This window comes from Neoarius graeffei, chromosome 25 (assembly GCF_027579695.1).
Source record: "Neoarius graeffei isolate fNeoGra1 chromosome 25, fNeoGra1.pri, whole genome shotgun sequence".
In the NCBI taxonomy this organism is placed as follows: domain Eukaryota; kingdom Metazoa; phylum Chordata; class Actinopteri; order Siluriformes; family Ariidae; genus Neoarius; species Neoarius graeffei.
In genome coordinates, this window is record NC_083593.1 from 3063160 (window position 1) to 3083607 (window position 20448).

Genomic DNA, 20448 nt, shown 5'->3' on the forward strand with positions numbered 1-20448 from the left:
TTTTTCTTTACTTAGTTGAATAGTTCTTGGCATAATATGGATTAGAACAGTACTCAAATAGGGCCATTCACTGTATACCAACTCTACCTCTTTACAACACAACTGATAGTCTCAAACACATTAAGAAGTCAAGAAATTCACTCTTGACAAGGCACAGCTGTAAACTGAAAGCCATTCCAGGTGACTACCTCGTAAAGCTGACTGAGAAAATGCCAAAATGTGCAAAGCAGTCATCTAAGCGAAAGGTGCCCACTTTGAAGAATCTAATATAAAACATATTCTGGTTTGATTAACACTTTTTTGTTTACCAAATAATTCCATAGATATTTCTTCATAATGTTGATGACTTTAGTATTAATCCAGGAAGTAGCAAGTGAAATACTGCAATGTACAACAAGTTGCAATAATGCAGCAAGAAAGAAGGATATATATATATATATATATATAAATTAAGTAATAATATGAATGAAATGCGTGTGAATGATTGTCTATGTGTCAGCCCTGTGATGACCTGGCGACTTGTCCAGGGTGTACCCCGCCTTTGCGCCCGTAGTCAGCTGGGATAGGCTCCAGCTTGCCTGCGACCCTGTAGGGCAGGATAAAGCGGCTAGAGATAATGAGATGAGAATATGAATATTAAAAAAAGTTAATATGAGACAAGAAATAGCCCAGAGTAGCATAACCCCTCCCTCCACTTCTCCAGGAGGCCCAGGTGGGCCATACTGACCTTCACTCTCCTTCTCTCACTTTGTCAGATTTAGTGCCCCACCTGGGTCCAGCACCTTCAGCTCGCCTGCAGGCTGTCTCTATCCTGTGCGGTTTACACCACAGAGGGACTCACCCTTAGACATCTGAGCCACCAGTGCCTTCAACCTACCTGCTTTTTTTTTGGACATTTATCTTTTAGTTTAAAATTTCACAGCCTTATAAAGCAAAACTCATCAACACCAAGCCTCAAACCCTGATTATCACAGTCATACACCTGCTGTCCTGCCCACTGAGCCACCAGTATTTATTTGCTACTAGCTTACTTTTTTTAAACATTTATCTTTTAGTTTAAACTCACATGTAAAGCAAAATTTACCTGGACAGAGCCTCAAACCCTGTTTATCTTCATTAGGGCAATGGTCAACTATCCACTGCTTACTTGCTCCTTTTGTTTCTCGATTTATCTTCTAGTTTAAACTCACACAGCCTTATAAAATAAAACTCACCTCCACCAAGCCTTGAACCCTGAGCATCATGGGCAACAAGGTTCTCTTCTGCCCACTGAGCCACCACTACCTTCAAGCACAAACTTGCTGCCGTTTTTTTTTCTTTTTAAATTTATATCACACAGCCACTTCAAAAGTGTACTTATAAAAGAAAGCACCCCAGAGCCAAGCCTTGAACCCTGAGGATCATCATAACACACTTGCTTACAGTACCTGCCTACTGAGCCACCATGCAAGACGGAAGTCACCTGACAAGAATCACACATCAGGGTGAATAACGCAGCCCTCCAGGGTGAGGCTCAGTCTGTCAGAACACATTCAGAACAAACGTGAATTAACACGTGACTGAGCTACATGTAGTTTTATGTGAAAGTGGATGCTGCTTATCATTCAAATCTTGCCTTACTCTTTTTTTTAAACCCCTACTGTTGACTAAATTTTCACTTTGCCCAGATGTAGTTGAACTTTGACCTGTGAACTTACAAGCCATACAGAAACCAAGAAAGTCGAACCTTTGGCAAGAAAATGGAGGAGCTACTAATTATTCAAGATATCTAACTCCAAATAATAATAAAAATCAAACCAGCAAAAAAATGTTTCGCTTACCGATTATAGCTTTCATGAGTAATGATCGTTGTTATCAATCATAGTGAAATTCAGAGCCTGTTGTTGTCCTGAAAGCCGACTTCAAACTTCATCACTGCATATTTTATATTTAGAAAGATGATGAAAGGGAAACAGAGCAGAATTTATAAACTGTGCTGAGAAAAATCCTCGTCATGAGCAGATAAATACGATAAGTGCACTTGATATGATGGAGAGAATCTTAGGAATGTCTGAATTAGGGGTGTAATGGTACGCCGTGATAAGGAAATCTGAAATAGATTTATTGCTAATGTTATCTCCAGGTGCTATTTTTTCATTTTCAAACAGCGTGGCTCTGGTGAGCCTGAGAGGAAAGTGGTATTTAGGTGTTATTTTGAGAAAATAAATTAGCTGGAAAGCTGCAGCGTGTACTGAAAAAGCATCGCTGTGCTTTTTCCAAGATGTCGGTAACCAGATTCAATTCGCCATCACACCAGGGGCATGTAATGTCCTTTCAACGACAACATGCTGAATAATGAGACAGTGACTACATCAAGAAAATAAATATTTTTTTAATAGCATCCTGTATCAAAATATTTTATCTTTCAGTTTTAGCCCCAGTAACAGTGGGACAAAAAAACAAAACAAAACTGTACATTGACTTTCATACTGTACATGCAGAACACGCAGATCCAGGGTGGTACCTGTGTCAGCTTTAGCAACTCATACACGCAAGACGCAAGGTCACTCTGCAGTCGGGTGGATGATATGATACGGTATGATATATGATATTGTGACTGCAATATAAATAACACCAAGATACACCTTTCTGTTCAAAAACGTTTTCATAATCCTACACAGTATTACCAACATTCTCAGAGTCTTTAAATATTGCAAATCACACACTCTCAGAAAATAAAGTACAGTATTGTACCTTTAGGGGTACAGCAGCTTGTCACTGGATCAGTTCCCTCTCAGGTACTTATTTGTACCCTTTATATACTGCTTGGGGACGTATATGTACCTTTTTGGCCCTAAAAAGGTACGCATAGTTCTCTTGAAGTCCCATGAGGGGTAGGTTAGTGTAGCTTGTTCCTTGGGGGACAGAAGTTGACTCCTACTGGACCCCTATTTCTGACAGTCCAGATTTTTTAACAGATTTCTGTAAGGAGACGTTTGTCCAGTGTCAGCGCTTTAAAACAGTCAGAGGTAAAGCTGTAACTTTTCCAAAACCTTCCAAAACAAATGAGTTTGCACTTAAAATTTTCTTTCTTAAAAATAAAATAAAATAAGCACGCCCAGGAGGAAATGACTGCTGAGAGCTGCTGTAATGTACGGTTTGTGGATGGGCTACATCACTTAGTTAAATCTAACTGTAAGTGGTAAAAACTATAAAAGGTTCTTGAAGTTAGTTGTTGGCTTATTTTGTGGAACAAAATAAAACACTGTTGGACTTGCTTTTATTGGAAAATAATCAATCAATGTTTGGGGTGCTAAGAGCAATTCTGCTTCATCACATCACCCTGTCATTGATTATTCTTCAATAACAGCATGACACACAGTGTTTTATTCCTCACATATTAATAAAAAAATTCAACATTACTCATGGAAGGTTTATAGTTCAGGCCAGCCAGCATTACAAAAACTGGATTAAACCTGATGGCTCCCATTTTTGTGTGGCAAAAATCCTGCGCATAATCAATCTTTTTCCTGTAGCATATCGTCCACCCTTATGCTCTTGCAGTTATTTCACAAGGTTGGATCAGGACCTGGTGAAATGAACTGTGAAGGTCATTTAAAGAAAAAAAAAAGATCCATAAAACACTAGTGACCATTAGTGTACATTGAGTTAGTCTTAGGTACCACACTGTAGTTCTGGGTCCGAGTTCATACAGCCAACTCTGGACAATGGAAGTTGCGAATATTTCCATGCCGTCAGGATCACATGTCGTTAAAAATTTTAACTTTCCACAATATAATCCTTCAAATAAAGTACAATACTCTTTCTTGCTTGGTTCAGGTTGGTTTAGGAGCTGAAAAGAAAGCAAAAGAGAAAAAAAAATGTGGATAATTTGGGCGTCACTGATTTTGAGGTTGGAAGAACAAGTCCATGCTGAGTGGAAGCCATCTTATCCTCAGTCCTGAAGCTGCTACCCGCGTTCACGGCATTATTTTATCTTGGATAAAACCTTTTATTTTCTCTGCACTTTCTTTGAACTGCTTGTTGCATGACTTCTTATTTGCAGTATTATTTACACATTCAGTTTTGACCCCTTTTTTGTCACCACCTTCTGAGAGACGGCTCTAACACTTTACAGACCAGGATTTGTCTCTAATTCTTGAGCATTGCTGTGCTTTTGGCTGTTTTCTAACTTGTTTTTGGAGTAGAGCATCTGGCAAACGACCGAATGTAAATGTCAAATCCCAAATGTTATCGCAGCGGGGGTACGTTGCCATCTCTGATGATTTAATTTTTCAGCGGAACTCTGGGGTTTTTTAATGAATTGCAGTCAGCTGTGGTGGCGTACTTTGACTCGTGTTATTTAATGCTGAAGAAACAATTACTAACAGAGATGTTGTTGAACCTTTGGGTTGAAAATAATAATACCTCTCGAGTTGCAGGCCACAAGGGCGCCCCCTGCCAAAGCCTGAACCATTGTCTTTTAATCACCAGAAGATAGGAGAAAAGCATATAACTTCTTTTTTACTCTGCATTTTTACAGGGCCCCCTGGTGGCTCAGGGCCCCTAAGCAGCTGATTATACGTGGACAAAGCTCTGATTACTAACAACATGCAAGTTGCAGAGTCGAACTCTGAGTTTCATCATCTCCAGTCTAGATTGAGACTCAAGTCATAGTTAAGTGAGTCCAAGCCATGCACCAGATTCTGAAAATTCTGACATGTCCAGGTCTCGAGCAACACATTACGAGACTAAAACTTCTCAATATCATTCCAACAATGACTTGTTTGTTGGTCTATAGATCACTCTTGAATAAATGATTCATCAGAAAACAGGCATGAGCTATTTTTAAGGTCCAGATCTGAGGAACTGAATTTCAAGACGTTATAATTCTCTAAATTCTATAACTGAATTTGCTGTATGAAAATTTCCATCTGAACCATTACTTATTTCACACCATCATATTACTCGCAATCTCCAAAGGATCTCCAAGGGTTCTCTGGATTGTTGTGCTCTACGTGGAAGCTTGTAATAAAGAGAAACCTCGTGTCTTTGGGATTGTTATTTCAAGGCTCCCGCTGAAGAACCCCGAAAGTACGGTTCTCAGTGCAAGCTCCAGAGACCCCCAGGGCTTTCTGAAGCATATCCAAGGGTCTTTTGTGACAATTCTGGAAATCACTTCCACTTACGGTATACTATATGAGTTTTCGTCGTTAATCGAACATGGACCTCGTGTTCTGTTTGCAAATAAAAAGCTGCATAGTTGCAATAAATAGGCCAAATATTATGATACACATTTCAATACAGTTTGAATAGTAATAAGATTATGCTCGGAGTGGAAATGATTAGACTGCAGAAACATGGAGAATCCTTGCTTTAAGGTGCTACATGTACGTTTTTTTTCCCTTAAGTGTGTATACTCCAAGGCATCTTTATGAGCTCACTCCAACACGTTGTTGCTGTTAAACCACATTTAAAAAAAAAAAATCCCATCATGATTTCACTTTTTGCTACGATTCTTGTCCCATAATTCGCTCTTTTAGCTACATTTAGCTGTTTGTTTTATTTCACATGCCTATGCATTTGTCCTATTAACATTGATTAACATTTCAAGCAGGATTATTTTAACCTATGAAGGGAGTAATGTACACACAAGCCCTACACAGTACATTATTTTTTAATCTATATACTGTATATCCGTGAAACTCGCTGTCTGAGTGGATGCTGGAGAGGCTTTTCTCTCGGCTCGCGGTGCAGTGTGTGCCCTTGTCATGAGTCTCTGAGTTCATTTCCTGGACGCATGCCCAGCCATCTTTGATTACACAGCATTTGTATTTGGTCTGATTTTGACCTCCACCTGGAAGTGAAGTGAAATACACCTGGCTGGTTGGTCAGGATGACTCCTGTCCAAGCATCCTCCGTGTCAGCATCCTTTATAGAAGTGCGTGATGGTTTAAATGGGTGTTATGATTGTGTGTCAGGACTAGCGCTGGTCTCCTGCGTTCTCCTGTTCCTCTTGCTTACGGTGGTGAAGCTGCTGTGCTGCAGGTTCGGCTGCTCGCCGGGCGGAAAGCGCTTCATGAAGTGCACTTCTTGCTGGTTCGGGAGAGTTTGTGGTCCTCTGCGGGGTCGGCCCTTTTTGGTGAAGCCAACGTACCAGCCAGTATAACGTGCTGACATCCAGGCGGTGTAGTTGTTCTCCAGAACCATCTCGATGAAGACACACTCAGCATTTGCACTGTTGGCTTTCTGTACAGAAAACAGGAGGCAACACTTTATCTTTTAGCTGTGCACTAAAATAGATCATGCATTAGCAAGCATGTGGGTAAATATATCCCAAAATGCTTTATTCCACAGCAATTTGCCAATAATTAGACATTTTTATTTATTCTAAGAAATACACATTGCACTTTTAACCATTTACAGTTACATTTAATGTTGTTGAAAGGCCACAAAACAAGTTAGCTCCTGCTGTCATTGACATTACAGCAGCGATAAACAGTCGTTCCCTCACCAGCCTGTTTTTTTTCTCTCACTTGAAGTTAATAAGATTAAACTATGCAACTTGACATGTTTTCAAGAAACCACAAAGCATAAACTCCTCTTTCTTAAAGATGCTGGAAAACTTACTGACACTACAGAATCCTTCCAAAATTGTAAAATAAACGTTTCCTTACAGCTTACAGAAAGCTTCAATGTATTAAAGATAACGCATTAAAAAAAAGTTGATCTAAAGTATGTGCCATACAAGTCCGTATGAGTGAACGAGCTGGTATTATACTTCCTTACTGCACTTATTATATGACAATACTTTCCATCCAATCACAATCTCAGATTCAAGAGTGGTGTGTGCATTGTAAAATCGAACCAACTCACCCTGCCCACCAGTTTCCCCCTGCGGTTCATGCACAAGTAGAAGTTGGTCTCTTTGCCCCGGATTCGCACCTGACTCCCGAAGGTGTCGGCCTCCACCACGAGCTGGGCTTGTGAAGAGACACACATACAGACAGACAGGAATATAGACAGGCCAAGGATGTGCTCGATTTGCCTTTTTTTGTAACTTCTGCCAGAGAAAATATTGCCAGAGAATTTTTCTTGTTCTAGGCCAAGGCATGGGCAACTCCCTATCTGCAACTATTCATTGCAACAGGCACTAATCATCTCAGCTAATCGACATTAAAAAAAGGGGTCCTTTACTGGATGCTGCCATCTTGACAAGTTCCATCCTCACTGGCCAATACTGCCTTCTTTCTCTCTGCTTTCGTTTGATTCGGCTGACTGATAAGACTTTAATCCTCTTCGAGCTTTTCTGTGGTGTTTAAACTGTAGATGCACGTGATCACACATATTGTCCTTGGATGACATCAAGGTCAGTTAAGATCAACTCCCTCACCCCTGTTTCTCTCTCTCATTTGTCAAACGGTCTTTGCCCTTGTGTTGAAAGCAGGTAAGACAAAACAGGGCAAATGGAAATCCATAAAGCGGTCGATGAAGGGGACGGTCACCCTCGACTGCTCTATTTATCAACCCGTTTCTGTTTAATATGGTCTTAAAATTTTGCTCCAGTTTTACCTGTTTATATCTCCACATGTGCATGTATCATATGCAAACGCTCTTACCATATTTATCCCCATCTTCTCCAGTGGCAACGATTTTCCTTCCCAGCACCTGCACATGTTTTCCACTGGTCCTGCTGTACAGCTGGTACACCCGGTGATGTTTTCTGCTCAGACTGTCTCTCGCGCCTGTCTGAGTCTCAACGTGCTCTCCGAAATCCACATTATCCACCGCCAGCACCTAGAAAATCCCAATTCATGTCAGAACCCATGAAAGTTTGTGTGTGTGTGTGTGTGTGTGTGTGTGAGAGATGTAATCATAACCAATGTTACCTGCAGGAAGCTACACAGCAGCAATGCAATCTGAACACATCTAGAGAAGGAGATAAAAAAATAATAGAACAGAATTGAAAACACAAACAGATCAAATCTTAAACCTAAAATTGTGTTTAAGATGTCTTGCTGATGAAATGAGCATAAAAATGAAAATCTGTGTAAATATCTTAACCAGACTTCATTCCTTACTCAAAAGAAAAATATCAACGTCCTTGTTTTATCTCATTCAGCCAATGACTGGACGCTACACATCACATCAGATCACAGAGAGTGGAGACAAGGATGAATTCCTCCACACGTCATTGAATTTATGATAATGATGATGATTATTATTATTATAATTTTAAATTTCAGCTAAACATCTACGGTATTAAGCTTGTGTCAGTCCCACATTCACACAAAAACATACCATTATTATTATTTTTATCAAAATAAAACCTTTTCTACTTTTTTTTTTTTTTACACCTTAAGATACATTTCATATTTATCATAATACTAAAATACTTTTTAAAATAGCAACACTTTTGAATCAGATGTTTTGTACATTTTTGGCAGGATACTTTCATGTTTATTTGAGCATTTCTAAACCCCCCCCCCCCCAGTTTCTGAGAAGGTATTTTCCACACTTGCTTATAGTGTGTGCGACAATGAAAGATCTCTACATGTGAATCTGTTTGGTTCATGATCTCAGCTGTTCTCTGAGTGCATGAAAGAAAGAAAGAAAGAAAGAAAGAAAGGCAGGCGCGCGCGCGCACACTAATTGGGTGTATTAGGATATTAGGAACGCGGCACTGCTGGCTCTTAATGTTCGGCGTGAATGTGAAACACATGTCGTTCTGCCCAAAGCCGCCAACCTTGAGAGCTCAGAAACAGGGAGATTTTCCAAACCCAAAGCTGGCACATTCGCTTGCTTCTCGTCCAGCGATAGTTTTTAGCCATGTTCACAAAACTCTAATGACTTTCATTCATAAAACTTACAACAACAACAAAAAGCCAAGAGCGCGAGCGTTCCCCTTTTCTTTTGGCAAACTCGTGCCACCTGTCACATTCCCACGAGCAGGTCGCATCAGATCCGCAACTGTTTTTCTCCCTTCCTGGTTCAGAGTGTGTGTGTGTGAGAACATTCAGTGTGTGAGAAGCTGAACTTACGCGAGGAGAAGTGGAGGGAGGACGGAGCGCATCGCCGCGGTCGCTCCAGAAGCTGATCGTTTCCAGAAACGGAGCCTCCAGTCGCATGGATCCGGTTCGGAGCGCCGCCGTCTTCATGACATGGAGAAGCGAAAACAAGCTGCGGCTTTTAGATCCGCGCGGAGGAACGCGGGAGATGCCAACTTGACAACCTGCAGTGGATGGAAGAAGAAGGACGAGGGGCGGGGCGCGCGCACGGCCGGATGAGGGATGAGGGGCGGGTCCCTGTCAGGGGCGACACGATATACCGTGAACATCGTGATCATCCAAACGCACACAATAAAATCTACTTGGAAACCGACTGAGAGTCAGAGTTTAACCGTGATTTCCTCCATGAGTTACTTTCAGCCTTCATTTAAACACTTTAAACAAGTTCAAAGAAAGAAAGAAAGAAAGGACCAAGACACTGCCTACTCAGAAAGAAAAAAAAATCAAGAACAGTTAAGACAAGCCATGTCCTCAGAAAGCAGAAAGAATGTCAAGTAAATGAAGACACCCTGTGTCCTTAAAAAGAAAGGAAAATGTATTTGGTAAGACAAAAAAAAAAGAAAGAGATAAAAATCAAGAAAAAAAGGAGGAAACAAAAATAAAGACACTTACATGTCCCAAAAAGAAAGAAAGACTCAAGATGATGCCTGCTCCAAGAAAGAAAGAAAGAAAGAAAGATATAAAAATTAAGAAAATCCCTGCCCAAGAAAGAAAGAAAGAAAGAAAATTGAAGACACATGTTCTCGAAAAGACAAAAGAAAGGATGGAAGAGAGATAAAAAAAATCAAGAAAAAAGAGAAAAAAAGATTATGCCTGCTCCAAGAAAGAAAGAAAGAAAGAAAGATATAAAAATCAAGAAAATGCCTGCCCGAGAAAGAAAGAAGAAAAGAAACACATGTCCTCGAAAAGAAAAAAGGAAGAAACATGAAAGAATAAAAACAATAACTGCTCCAAGAAAGAAAGAAAGAAAGAATGAAAGAAAGAAAGAAATTGGAGTAAATTCTGCAAAAAGCCATTCAGAGGTGTTTTTTGTGCCTGAGATTAAGGCGAACAGAGACAGAGATTAAGCGTGATTATGAATTACTTTCCTTCTCTTTTGAAACACATCTTGAAAGCAGTTTTTTGCAGTGAGGGAGTGAGAAAGGTGAAACTCTATTAAAATAATGGCAAAATAGGAAAGAGAGTGTGAGGGAGGTATGTAAGCAAAGAGCAATTCCAAAATGAACATTTGTCTGGGACTTTGGCAAAGCTGATGTTTCGGCCTTCTCTGAATTCTGCAGAACCGCAGACAGGCTGTGTAACCTTCCCTTGTACCCCACATCCAGAGCAGACTGTGTGTATGTGTGTGTTAGTTAAAGAGAGAGAGAGAGAGAGAGAGAGAGAGGTACACATTAATGGAGCTGCAGTTTGCTTGCCAGCACTGAAAGGCCTAAATGCACCATGTCACATTTACTTGCTGGTCGTATCGTCTTGTCAGTCGTCCACTGGATCTCACTGCAACATAAACATTCTATACAATCCAGCGAAAAACTCGCTCTTTAATCTCGGTGGTATTTCAGTGAAACAGACTTGAGATTACTGCACAGTTACCGAGTCATAACATTCCGCCTCTGCACAAATGTAATACTCTAAAGAAAAGGTGCTGTGAAAAGATATGTTGAGGGGAGAAGAAAACTGGGATACACAGAGACCTGTGAGATAGTGTGAGGCACTGAGACACTGAGAAACCTGTGAGACAGTGTGAGGCACTGAGAGAGCTGTGAGACACTGAGACACCTGTGAAACACTCAATGTAATGAAACTGTAAGGCACTTTTGAGACTCTGAGAGACTGTGAGACACTAGGAGTCATTGTAAAAGCTGTGAGACACAGAGACTGTGAGACACAGAGATGGTGAGACACAGAGACAGACACTAGGAAGCATTGTGAAAGCTATGAGACACAGACACTGTGAGACACTGAGAGACTGTGAGAGCTGTTAGATACTGAAGGATCATATAACCTGTGAGACACTGAGAGACAGACACTGAGAGACACTGAGAGCAGTGTTAGACACTGAACGTTTTGAGATAGTGAGAGATCTGAGACACTGCGAGACAATTACACACTGTGAGAGCTGTGAGACACATAGATTTGAGACACTATGAGACAGACAGAGCTGAGAGACATTATATGATACTCAGACACTGAGACACTGTTTACACTCCAACACACTGTGAGACACTATGAGACACTGCTGGGCACAGATACGATGAGAGCTATGAGACATCATCAGATCCTGTGAGACACAAGAAAGAAAGAAAGAAAGAAAGAAAGAAAACCCTTTATTGGGTCAGTCATAGCATTTAGAAAGTCTTAGACTTCAACATTAATAAGAATAATTAACACTGATTACAAGAGGAGGAACAATAAACAAAAACCAGAAAAGGAAGAGAGAAAAAAAACTCTTGAAAAAAAGAAAGAAGGAAAGAGAAAAAAAGAAATTACGACATTCCCTCTCCTGAAAAAGAATCAAAGAAAGAAAAAAAGAACACATTTCAGTCTTAATATGTCATGTCTGAATCACATTTTTTTATTTGATTTTTTTGGTGTGTCTTTGATCTGTAACTGAGTTGCTGTGCCAAAGCTGTACTGTTTTGCATGTCTGAATGAAGTGTGTGTGTGTGTGTGTGTGTATGTAAGAGAGAGAGAGAGAGCGAGAGAGCCGTGTTCTCTGCATAGTTTACCTTTTCTCTCAATGGAGTCAGTCTCACCTCTCGTGTCTCAAGTATGCACACTCATTTTTCTCCGGTCATTTCTCACTGAGACATGTCCAAGTCGAGAGGTTTCAGACAAAATAGGAGTGTCTCCCCCTTCTGTTTGTCTCCCTCTGTCTCGCTCACCCTCTTCCTCTTGGCTCATCTTCCCTCTTTCCAGACTTTGAAGGGAGCTCAGGCTTCTAATATAAGACAGGTCCCTACCACAACAAAGGAGGCAACATTGACTTTGAATAAACACTTTCTCCTTTTTTTTATCCCTCCTCCCTGTCTGTCCCCCTCCACTCCCATTTTTCCCCTCTCTGTGTTATTTTGCTTTTGGCTCTGTTGCGAAGTATGTGCACTTGTTATGTGTTCTCCATGGTAGCCAGGCTTCTGGAATAGATTAGGCCGGGAAAGAATGGGGGGAAGCAGTGTAGGGGTGGAGGAGTGGAGGAATGGATGAGGGGAGGGAGAGCAGAGTGCTGAACTCGGTAGAGGGAGACAAAGGTGTAGAAGGGACGGAAGAAAATGTGAAAAGAAGAGATAAATATGGACAGATGGGTGGAAGAAGTAATGTGAACAGCTGAGTAAACGGGTGGAACAGTAAGAGGCATGGTGGATGGAAGGATTGAGAAGAGAGAGAGAGATCAGAGAAGTGTCAGAGCAGCTCAACATCATTAGGATTTTGACCATCAAACTTTTAAAGGGTGAATGTAGAACCCTACAGGTGAGAGGTTTGTTTTTCAGTAAAGGTTACAAAAAGAACCCTTTCAGGAAACCCAGAACTACTCAAAGAAACCTCAGAGGGTGACTTTTGTTAATAGCCAAGTCTTGATCTGTCAAATTTTAGTGCAGAAAGGTCAAACAAGCTGAATTTAATCATAAACAGCTAAACAGGTTCGGGGGGAAAAAGAAAAAAAAAACAGACAACAAAAGAAAGAAATGACACCCTCAGTCATGAAAAATTAAGTGAGCAAGAAAGACAGTAAAAAGGAATGAAAGCATCCTCACTCCCATGGGTGGATGGATGGAAGAAAGAAAAAAAGAAAAAGAAAGAAACATTCCTACTCTGGGAGAAAAAAGAACCAAAGAAGGAAAAATGAAGACACCCCATTACTAAGAATGAATGAATGAATTAATTGACTGACTGACATTCCCTTTCATGAAAAAGAAGAGAAGAAAAGACTCCTTGCCCAGGGAAAGAAAGAAACAAAGAAAGAACATCAAAACACCCAAACTTCTCAGAAAGAAAGAAGTTAGAGCCATCAACTTCCAAACAAGAAAAGTTACATGAAGATGTTTTTTAGAGAGAGAGAGAGAGAGAGAGAGAGTGTGTGTGTTCACTGCCCCTGAATTCCTCTTATTAGATGAAGATATATTGTTCTTTGCTCAAGATATATTGTTCTTTGTGTGACTAAGTTGATTACTCTCTGTACACTGTGTGTGTGAGAGAGAGAATGTTATGAAGTTTAGACTCGATGTACTGCTCCACGTCCCTGCATGTTTCTGTGTGTAATCTCCCAAATCCCATTTCCCTCTCCGGGTTGGGACTGCGCTCTTGGCCACTCCACTTCCTCAGCGCGCACAGCATGGTGAGCTGTCATCGCCCCTCCACCCCGCTGCCCTTTAACTCTCCTCTGCGGCGGCTGGCTTTAAAACCCCTACAAGTCTCCTTCCTGTCAGCTGGCGGGGGAACGTTACCGCAGTCAGACAGCTCGCAAGTACATAAAAGGACATTCTCGGTGCCTTTTCTGCAGTTGTTGCGGCGGCCGGGATCGTGTGCTTTAGTGCGCAAACCGCAAGCGTTCAGTAGCTGCACGGTGATGAGTCACACGCGCGCGCTCTGCGGCATCTCACGAGCGACTCGGCGCGAGAATGACGCCGCTGCCAGAGAATCCGTTCTTCCAGCATGCAAGCCGTGCTGCTGGGGATTTTAGTTTTTCTTCCAAGAGTTTCCATGCTTATGAAATTCACGTGTGTGTGTGTGTGTGTGTGTAGAGGGACGTGCACCAGAATGTGATTCTGGCAAATGCTTTTGTGTCATGTGAAAAGCAAATGGTTCCACTTTTGCATGACTAATAGTCAGTAATGTTCCTTTGTGGAAAGAAAGAAAAAAGTTCAACATCCAGGCTGGATTGGCATACTGCCGCAGTTCCTCAAAGGTCTTGACGCGCCAGCTAACTGTCATTCAAGTCTAATTTGGCCTGAGGACTAATGGCACACACACACACACACAGTTCACGAGGTGAAACAACATCCAGATACAAATCAAACGTGTATTATCTTCAGTAACAGGCCTAACCAATAATAAATCTGGAGCGCACTTGGACCCGGGAAAGAAGCCGGAAGTATAATTAGCATAGGATTGAATAATGAAGTGTAATTATTGTTTTGATTCAGAATTGAGAATGGAAAAAGAGACACTTTTGAGCGGCGTTACGTGCTTTAACACTAACACACACACACACACACACACACACACACACACACACATCTGGATTTCTGTAAAACATGGAAAAAAAACCCCATACCAAACAAAACAAAACAAATCAAGGGGTGAAACAGAACAAAAAGAAACCGGGAAATGGAAAATAAGTGGATTGACTTTCTTCTTCTTTTCCATAATCAAACACGAATGTGCTGATGTGTTTTATCACCAGATAATCCTGGAACACAACACAATCTGCACTTGACAAAACAACACGTGTGCACTGCATTAGACAGATAAATGCTTTGTTCATTTCTTTCTTCTTTTTCTACATTTAAATCAGCTTTTCTGTACTGGTAAAAGTGAACAGGCTGATTTCACTCTGATATCACTCACGTACAGCTAAAGTTTCCTTTAAGTCAGAAAAATATCTTTCCATCATCTTTCGAGCAGATCACTAGAGCTCTAGTTTCCTTCCTTCCTTCCTTTTCCACTTGCCATCCATTGACTATGAAAAAAAGTACACATTATTCACTCAACCCTATTACCTGAACTCGTTCACCCCGATGAATTATTTGGAACATCCCACAAGTCACATGTTCAACAGGAAGTTGCATCATCTGAACTTTAGGGCGATTGGAGGAAGAAGAAAATATATTCTTTCAGTCTTTACTTCCAATAATATTGTTATAATTACTAAAATACACACAGGAAGTAAAGTATTAATTTAAAAAAACATTTCATTATTTATAGGAAATCATTAACATGCCCTTAATGTCCACATGTCATCAGCATGGATGTTAAGTACCAGAATCCTTGTCTGAGATTGCAGGGAGAACTTTTTCTTTGGCTTGAATTCATGTGTCTCCTCAATATTATTTTGAATTCAAAATAATATTGAGGAGATTTGAGGGATAAATCGCATCACAATCATAAAATCACCCAAAAGTCATCATCACAAACCCTATCACCTGATCCACCAGCATTAATCACTGTCTGGACATTTTTTCTCCAAGAGCTGCTTATAGTTTGTAAAAGTCCCAACACTGAGCCAGTTCCCACAAACCCACGATGGAGTTGTGTTATTTTGACTGAAAATGAAAACTCAACACAAAATCTGCATTGTCACTCAAACTGATGCCCATGCCATTGAATCTCAGCTTCTACAATTTTCTCTGAAATGAAAATGACCCCCAAGTGACCAGGATCACTCCAATAAGCATCTCTCTCTCTCTCTATTTGAAAGTGAATGATGCATATTTGTGGTAAGATGCACTGAATTTACATAATCACCTCTTAATACTGATGCTACTGGAGCGTAACACCACATTTAGAAGAATTAAACAAAGCTGTTTGTTGCATACCTCAGCTGCTTCTGCTTATTTGAGGAAAGTGCTTTTTTATTCTTTCTTTTCTTTTTTCAGCAGCACAGATGGTGCCCTCCATCAGAGGGGTTGGGGTTATAATTAATAACGCTCATAATTAATGAATTAATTAATTCATTAAAAACACAAACAGCAGTAAAATCCAATAGTAGTACTACAGATAATAATAATAATTAAAGGACGGAAAAGTACTAGTATTAAAATCATGGTTTTAATATTAGTATTTATTTATTTATTTATTTATTTATAATAATAAAGAACTGAATAAAATGCTACACTCATTACTGTGGCTAATATATATATATATATATATATATATATATATATATATATATATATATATATATATATATATATATTAATATCACATTGTATTTATTTAATCATTATTCATCTTGAATCAAATAATGATTAAACTATAAATCAATGCATCCTGACCTTATTGACTGATTGATTGATTGATTGAGTAATGTTATCTCCTTCTAGTTCCAGCATTTTATTCTCCATGTTCTTCGGGTTCCTGTCTCATCCAGGGTCAATTCTCTTGTCTTGTGCACAGAGTTCCTGGGATCAACTCCAGATCCAGCAGAACCCTGACCAGGATAAAACACTTCCTGATGATGAATGAATAAATTGTTGTTGTTGTTTCTTGCTGTAGTTGTTTTCTTTCTTAAATCACTTATCCAACTTTTATAAAACCTCAGGTGGACAGAGAAGAAATAAAGCCCTATCTCTCTGAGTTTAGTCCAGGAGATTAAAGACATCACTGATATGACAGGTTATAAATAGCTCACACTTGAAAATTCCTGATAAGATGATGATCTTCTAGTGGTGTTTTATTTGAGCTCATAAATCTCCCTTGCTCTTTTATCACAACCCTTCAGTTGTTCAGCTGGAGAGTCGGTGTTACTGAATTTATTCTCATCATCTCTTCCACTCATCCATGTTCACCTCTTCAGCTCAGCGTTATCTCCCACATTCCTCTTTTAATGTATCTGTGTACCCCTGCTTTCACTCACCTCACAGGGTGTGGTTGTGTGTGTGTGTGTGTGTTTAAACTTTCATTTATGCCATGAAATTAAAAAAAAAAATCATCTCACATTTTAACTTCAGAATGTCCTGGTGACTTTTATTAATTTAACCAAGCCTCCCCCCCCCCCCATCACTGTGTGAGAGGTTACATGAGCCGTGTGTGTGTGTGTGTGTTGAGGGCAGTGCCTACATTCCTTTGGCATTCTTCACATTCTCCATCAGTCTGTGGCACTCTGCCCCATCTCTGCATTAGAGCAGGATTAAATGATTGGCTCCCATAACACTGCAGGCAAGAAAGTCTGCAGAGCAAAAGGAACTGAGCAAAAGTATTTGCCTCCGCCTAGTGGTGAAACAACTGCATTTACTCAAACCCTCCCCCCAAAATTATATATATCATTTCATTTTTTATCTGTTTGTCTGTGGCTTTATATTCTGAACACTTTATTACCATATTCAATATTTTTTCTTCAACATTTCATCCATAAAACTTTACACAATATGCACTTTTTAAACACGTACACTTCTGTGCAAAAGTTTCAGCCATCTTTGTTTAATTTTTAAATACACATTTCTTAGATATTACATTACTGCATCCATAAAAAGAGCCATGTTCAATTTTCAAATCTAAAAAAAAAGAAAAAAGAAAAATGTGGTTCATCAGCGAGACTTCGGATGCATTTTAAAAGGAAATGGTTGCCAAATCATCATCATCATCATCATCATCTTCTTCTTCTTCTTCTTCTTCTTCTTCTTCTTCTTCTCTTCTTCTTCTTCTTTACAGTACATATAGAAGCTATAACAATATATGGAAAAAAGTATGTACACCCCGACCATCACTTCCATATGTTGTTCTTCCCCAAAACTGTTACAACAAACTCTGAAGCACACAGTTGTATAGAATGTCTCTGCATGCTGTACACTTTCTCTTCACTGGAACTAAGAGTCCAAACCTGGTCCTGTTCCAGCTTGATGATGATGATGATGATGATGATGGCCTTGTACACAAGGTACAGGAGCTCCATAAAGATGTGGTGTGTGAAAGTTGGAGTGAAGAACTCAAGTGTCCTGCACACTGACTGAACTCAACCCCACTGAACACCTTTGGGATGAACTGGAACTGGAGCCTCCTGAACATCCCAACATCAGTGTCTGATCTCCCTCATGCTCTTATAGGTGAATGAACACAAATCCCCACAGCCACACCCCAAAATCTCTTGGAAAGCCTTTCTTGAAAAGTGGAGCTTATTATAACAGCAAAGGGGAATATGACATCTGGATCTGATGGACATTAGGCATATTTAACTCTCTCCAGAATGTATTAGATGCAGTATTTTATTTCCTGGTAAATAAAATATCTGTAGTTGGTTCATATGTATATATTCTCATCTCATTATCTGTAGCCGCTTTATCCTGTTCTACAGGGTCGCAGGCAAGCTGGAGCCTATCCCAGCTGACTACGGGCAAAAGGTGGGGTACACCCTGGACAAGTCACCAGGTCATCACAGGGCTGACACATAGACAACCATTCACACCTACGGTCAATTTAGAGTCACCAGTTAACCTAACCTGCATGTCTTTGGGGGAAACTGGAGTGCCCGGAGGAAACCCACGTGGACAACATGCAAACTCTACACAGAAAGGTCCTTGCCGGCCACGGGGCTCGAACCTGGATCTTCTTACTGTGAGGCGACAGCGCTAACCATTACACCACCATGCTACCCCCAAAATAGTTAATGTAAATGGATATATCTGGTGTCTCAGCTGGTGATAATCATGAACTGCAGTCGAAAACATAAAAAGCCATCAGTGTTGTCTGATTATAGAGATTTTTTTTTGTTAATCACATGCAATACCAGTCAAAGGTTTGGACACATTTAACCTTTCATAGTGATATGAATGAACTTTTATAATATATGCATAAAAGTTACAATATGTTTAAGGGATATATTCTATTATGATGCACAAGATCAAAGAAAAGGCTGCTGCAGTGACATGCACAGTACAGTTTACTACCCTTTTGGTCTGATCGAGTGAACTGTACTATATCTTTGATTACCTTGGATTTTGTCTGTCATGGACACAAACATTTGTTTCTTGAAAAATAAACAAATGTCAGCGACAGCAAAACAAATTAAAAAAAGGACACGTGATCATTGTCTTGCATGGGATCCATGTAGTTTCTTTTTTTTCTTTTCTTTTTTCCACTCAAATTTTAGCATTTGTTTCCTGCTAAACATATATATGATTACAGGATCACACTTATAACCCACTTTGATAGCATTGTTTTTTTGTCCTATTACTTTGACATTTTTGTCAGTTATCGAAATGAAGAGGTTTAATATGAAGTCTATAGTTTCTGCCATGTTGTCACTCTCAATCGATGCCAACATGACGCTGTCCGTGGTACTGAAAATGTCACAACATGGACGACCTCGTGGTCCAAGAAGGCAGGGCTTCTCAACCTTTTTGCCACCAGGGACCCATAAAATAAATAACTATCCACTGACCCCTTTAGCTTCATTTCATTAATAGTTATTGAAATATGCACAGAAATATTGGGTCTATTTATTAGAGCTTTCTATTCATAAGCATTCACTGATGAAACACATTATATGTATGGCTACTTGTTTTTGAATAATTAAGGTTTGGGTTCAAACCCACTGCATTCAAGGGACCAGTCAAAGAGCTTAATATCTAGAAGACCAAAATAGTGAAAATAATAACTAGCATAATAATGGGTTGTGATTTCCACCCTCATTAAATCATGGACCTCATGGATGTGCTCCAAGAACTTCTCTATGAGAACCACTGGACTAGGGGACATGTATAAACAGACAGAAATGAGACAGAAAAGAGAAACGATCACATTATCCAAATTCAAGCTTTAAAGCAGGAAGGCAAAATATACAGTATGCACTTTCAGAAAAAAAAATGTACTGAACAGCACCATTCAGTGTCACTGGGATGAAACCATCAAACATGGGGAAGTGTAATCTCAAAGTCCAAAAGTTACTTACAGTCCAATTATGGACCTTAAATCCTTTTTTACAGGTCACTATCCACATTTCCAGGTGAGAAATACATATTAAAAGGTATAAAATATAACAGTACCACCCCACTACAAGGGAAGGTGCAGTTTAATACCCTGAAGAACTGTATGGTGAATTGTAATTTGATCAATAGGCTTCATGAGGACTCACAACTTAAAGACATCAAGGTCCTCAAAATATTCAGGAACACCAGTCTTCTTAACTTTGTGCCATTTATGACTGTATAGTATAGTATGATTTAATACAGAAACATTTAATTTCATTATTTCGAAGGCATCTTTGCTTTACAGGATTTCTTTGCATGTGCCTCAGACTTTTCCACAGGACTTTATTTCTCGTCTGCAGCTACAGTCCTGTGCAAAAGTCTTAGGCATGTGGAAAGAAATGCTGTAGACCAAAACTGGCTTAAAAATAATGAAATGAAATGTTTCAACATTAAAAAAATACTATAAACAGTAATCAGTGAGCCATAATAAATGAAACAAAGTCAGTATTTGGTGTGAGGTGACCCTTTGCTTTAGGTCCAGTGAGTGCAGTTTTATGCGGAAATGATCTGTAGGTTTTCCTGAGCATCTTACAGAACCAGCCACAGTTCTTCTGGACACGTTGACTGTCACACTCACTTCTTCATTTTACACCAAAACCCAGCAGCCTTCATTATGTTTTCTTTTTTTCATCTGAAAAGTGCTCTCTTATGGATGGAATATGCTGCTCAGATAAAACTGTTTTTTCTGTAATGTTTAATTTTGTGCTCAAAAACGAACATTT

General features: G+C 39.7%; 1 protein-coding gene across 2 annotated transcripts in view; it reads right to left on the reverse strand.

Moving 5' to 3' along the window:
- Positions 1–2386: 2386 nt before the first annotated feature.
- Positions 2387–20448, reverse strand: part of LOC132873166 (fibroblast growth factor 18-like) — a 66805-nt gene continuing 48743 nt past the window's right edge. The window contains exons 2-7 of one of the 2 annotated variants that reach the window (XM_060908472.1): positions 11774–12003; positions 9021–9284; positions 7869–7908; positions 7599–7776; positions 6856–6962; positions 2387–6228 (exon numbers count right to left, since the gene is read on the reverse strand). In XM_060908472.1, the coding sequence (XP_060764455.1) occupies positions 5944–6228; positions 6856–6962; positions 7599–7776; positions 7869–7908; positions 9021–9052 (642 nt within the window). In that variant the 5' untranslated portion in view covers positions 9053–9284; positions 11774–12003 and the 3' untranslated portion in view covers positions 2387–5943. Of the gene's footprint in view, positions 6229–6855; positions 6963–7598; positions 7777–7868; positions 7909–9020; positions 9564–11773; positions 12004–20448 lie in introns of those variants that run through there. The other variant, XM_060908471.1, reaches the window with a different exon arrangement.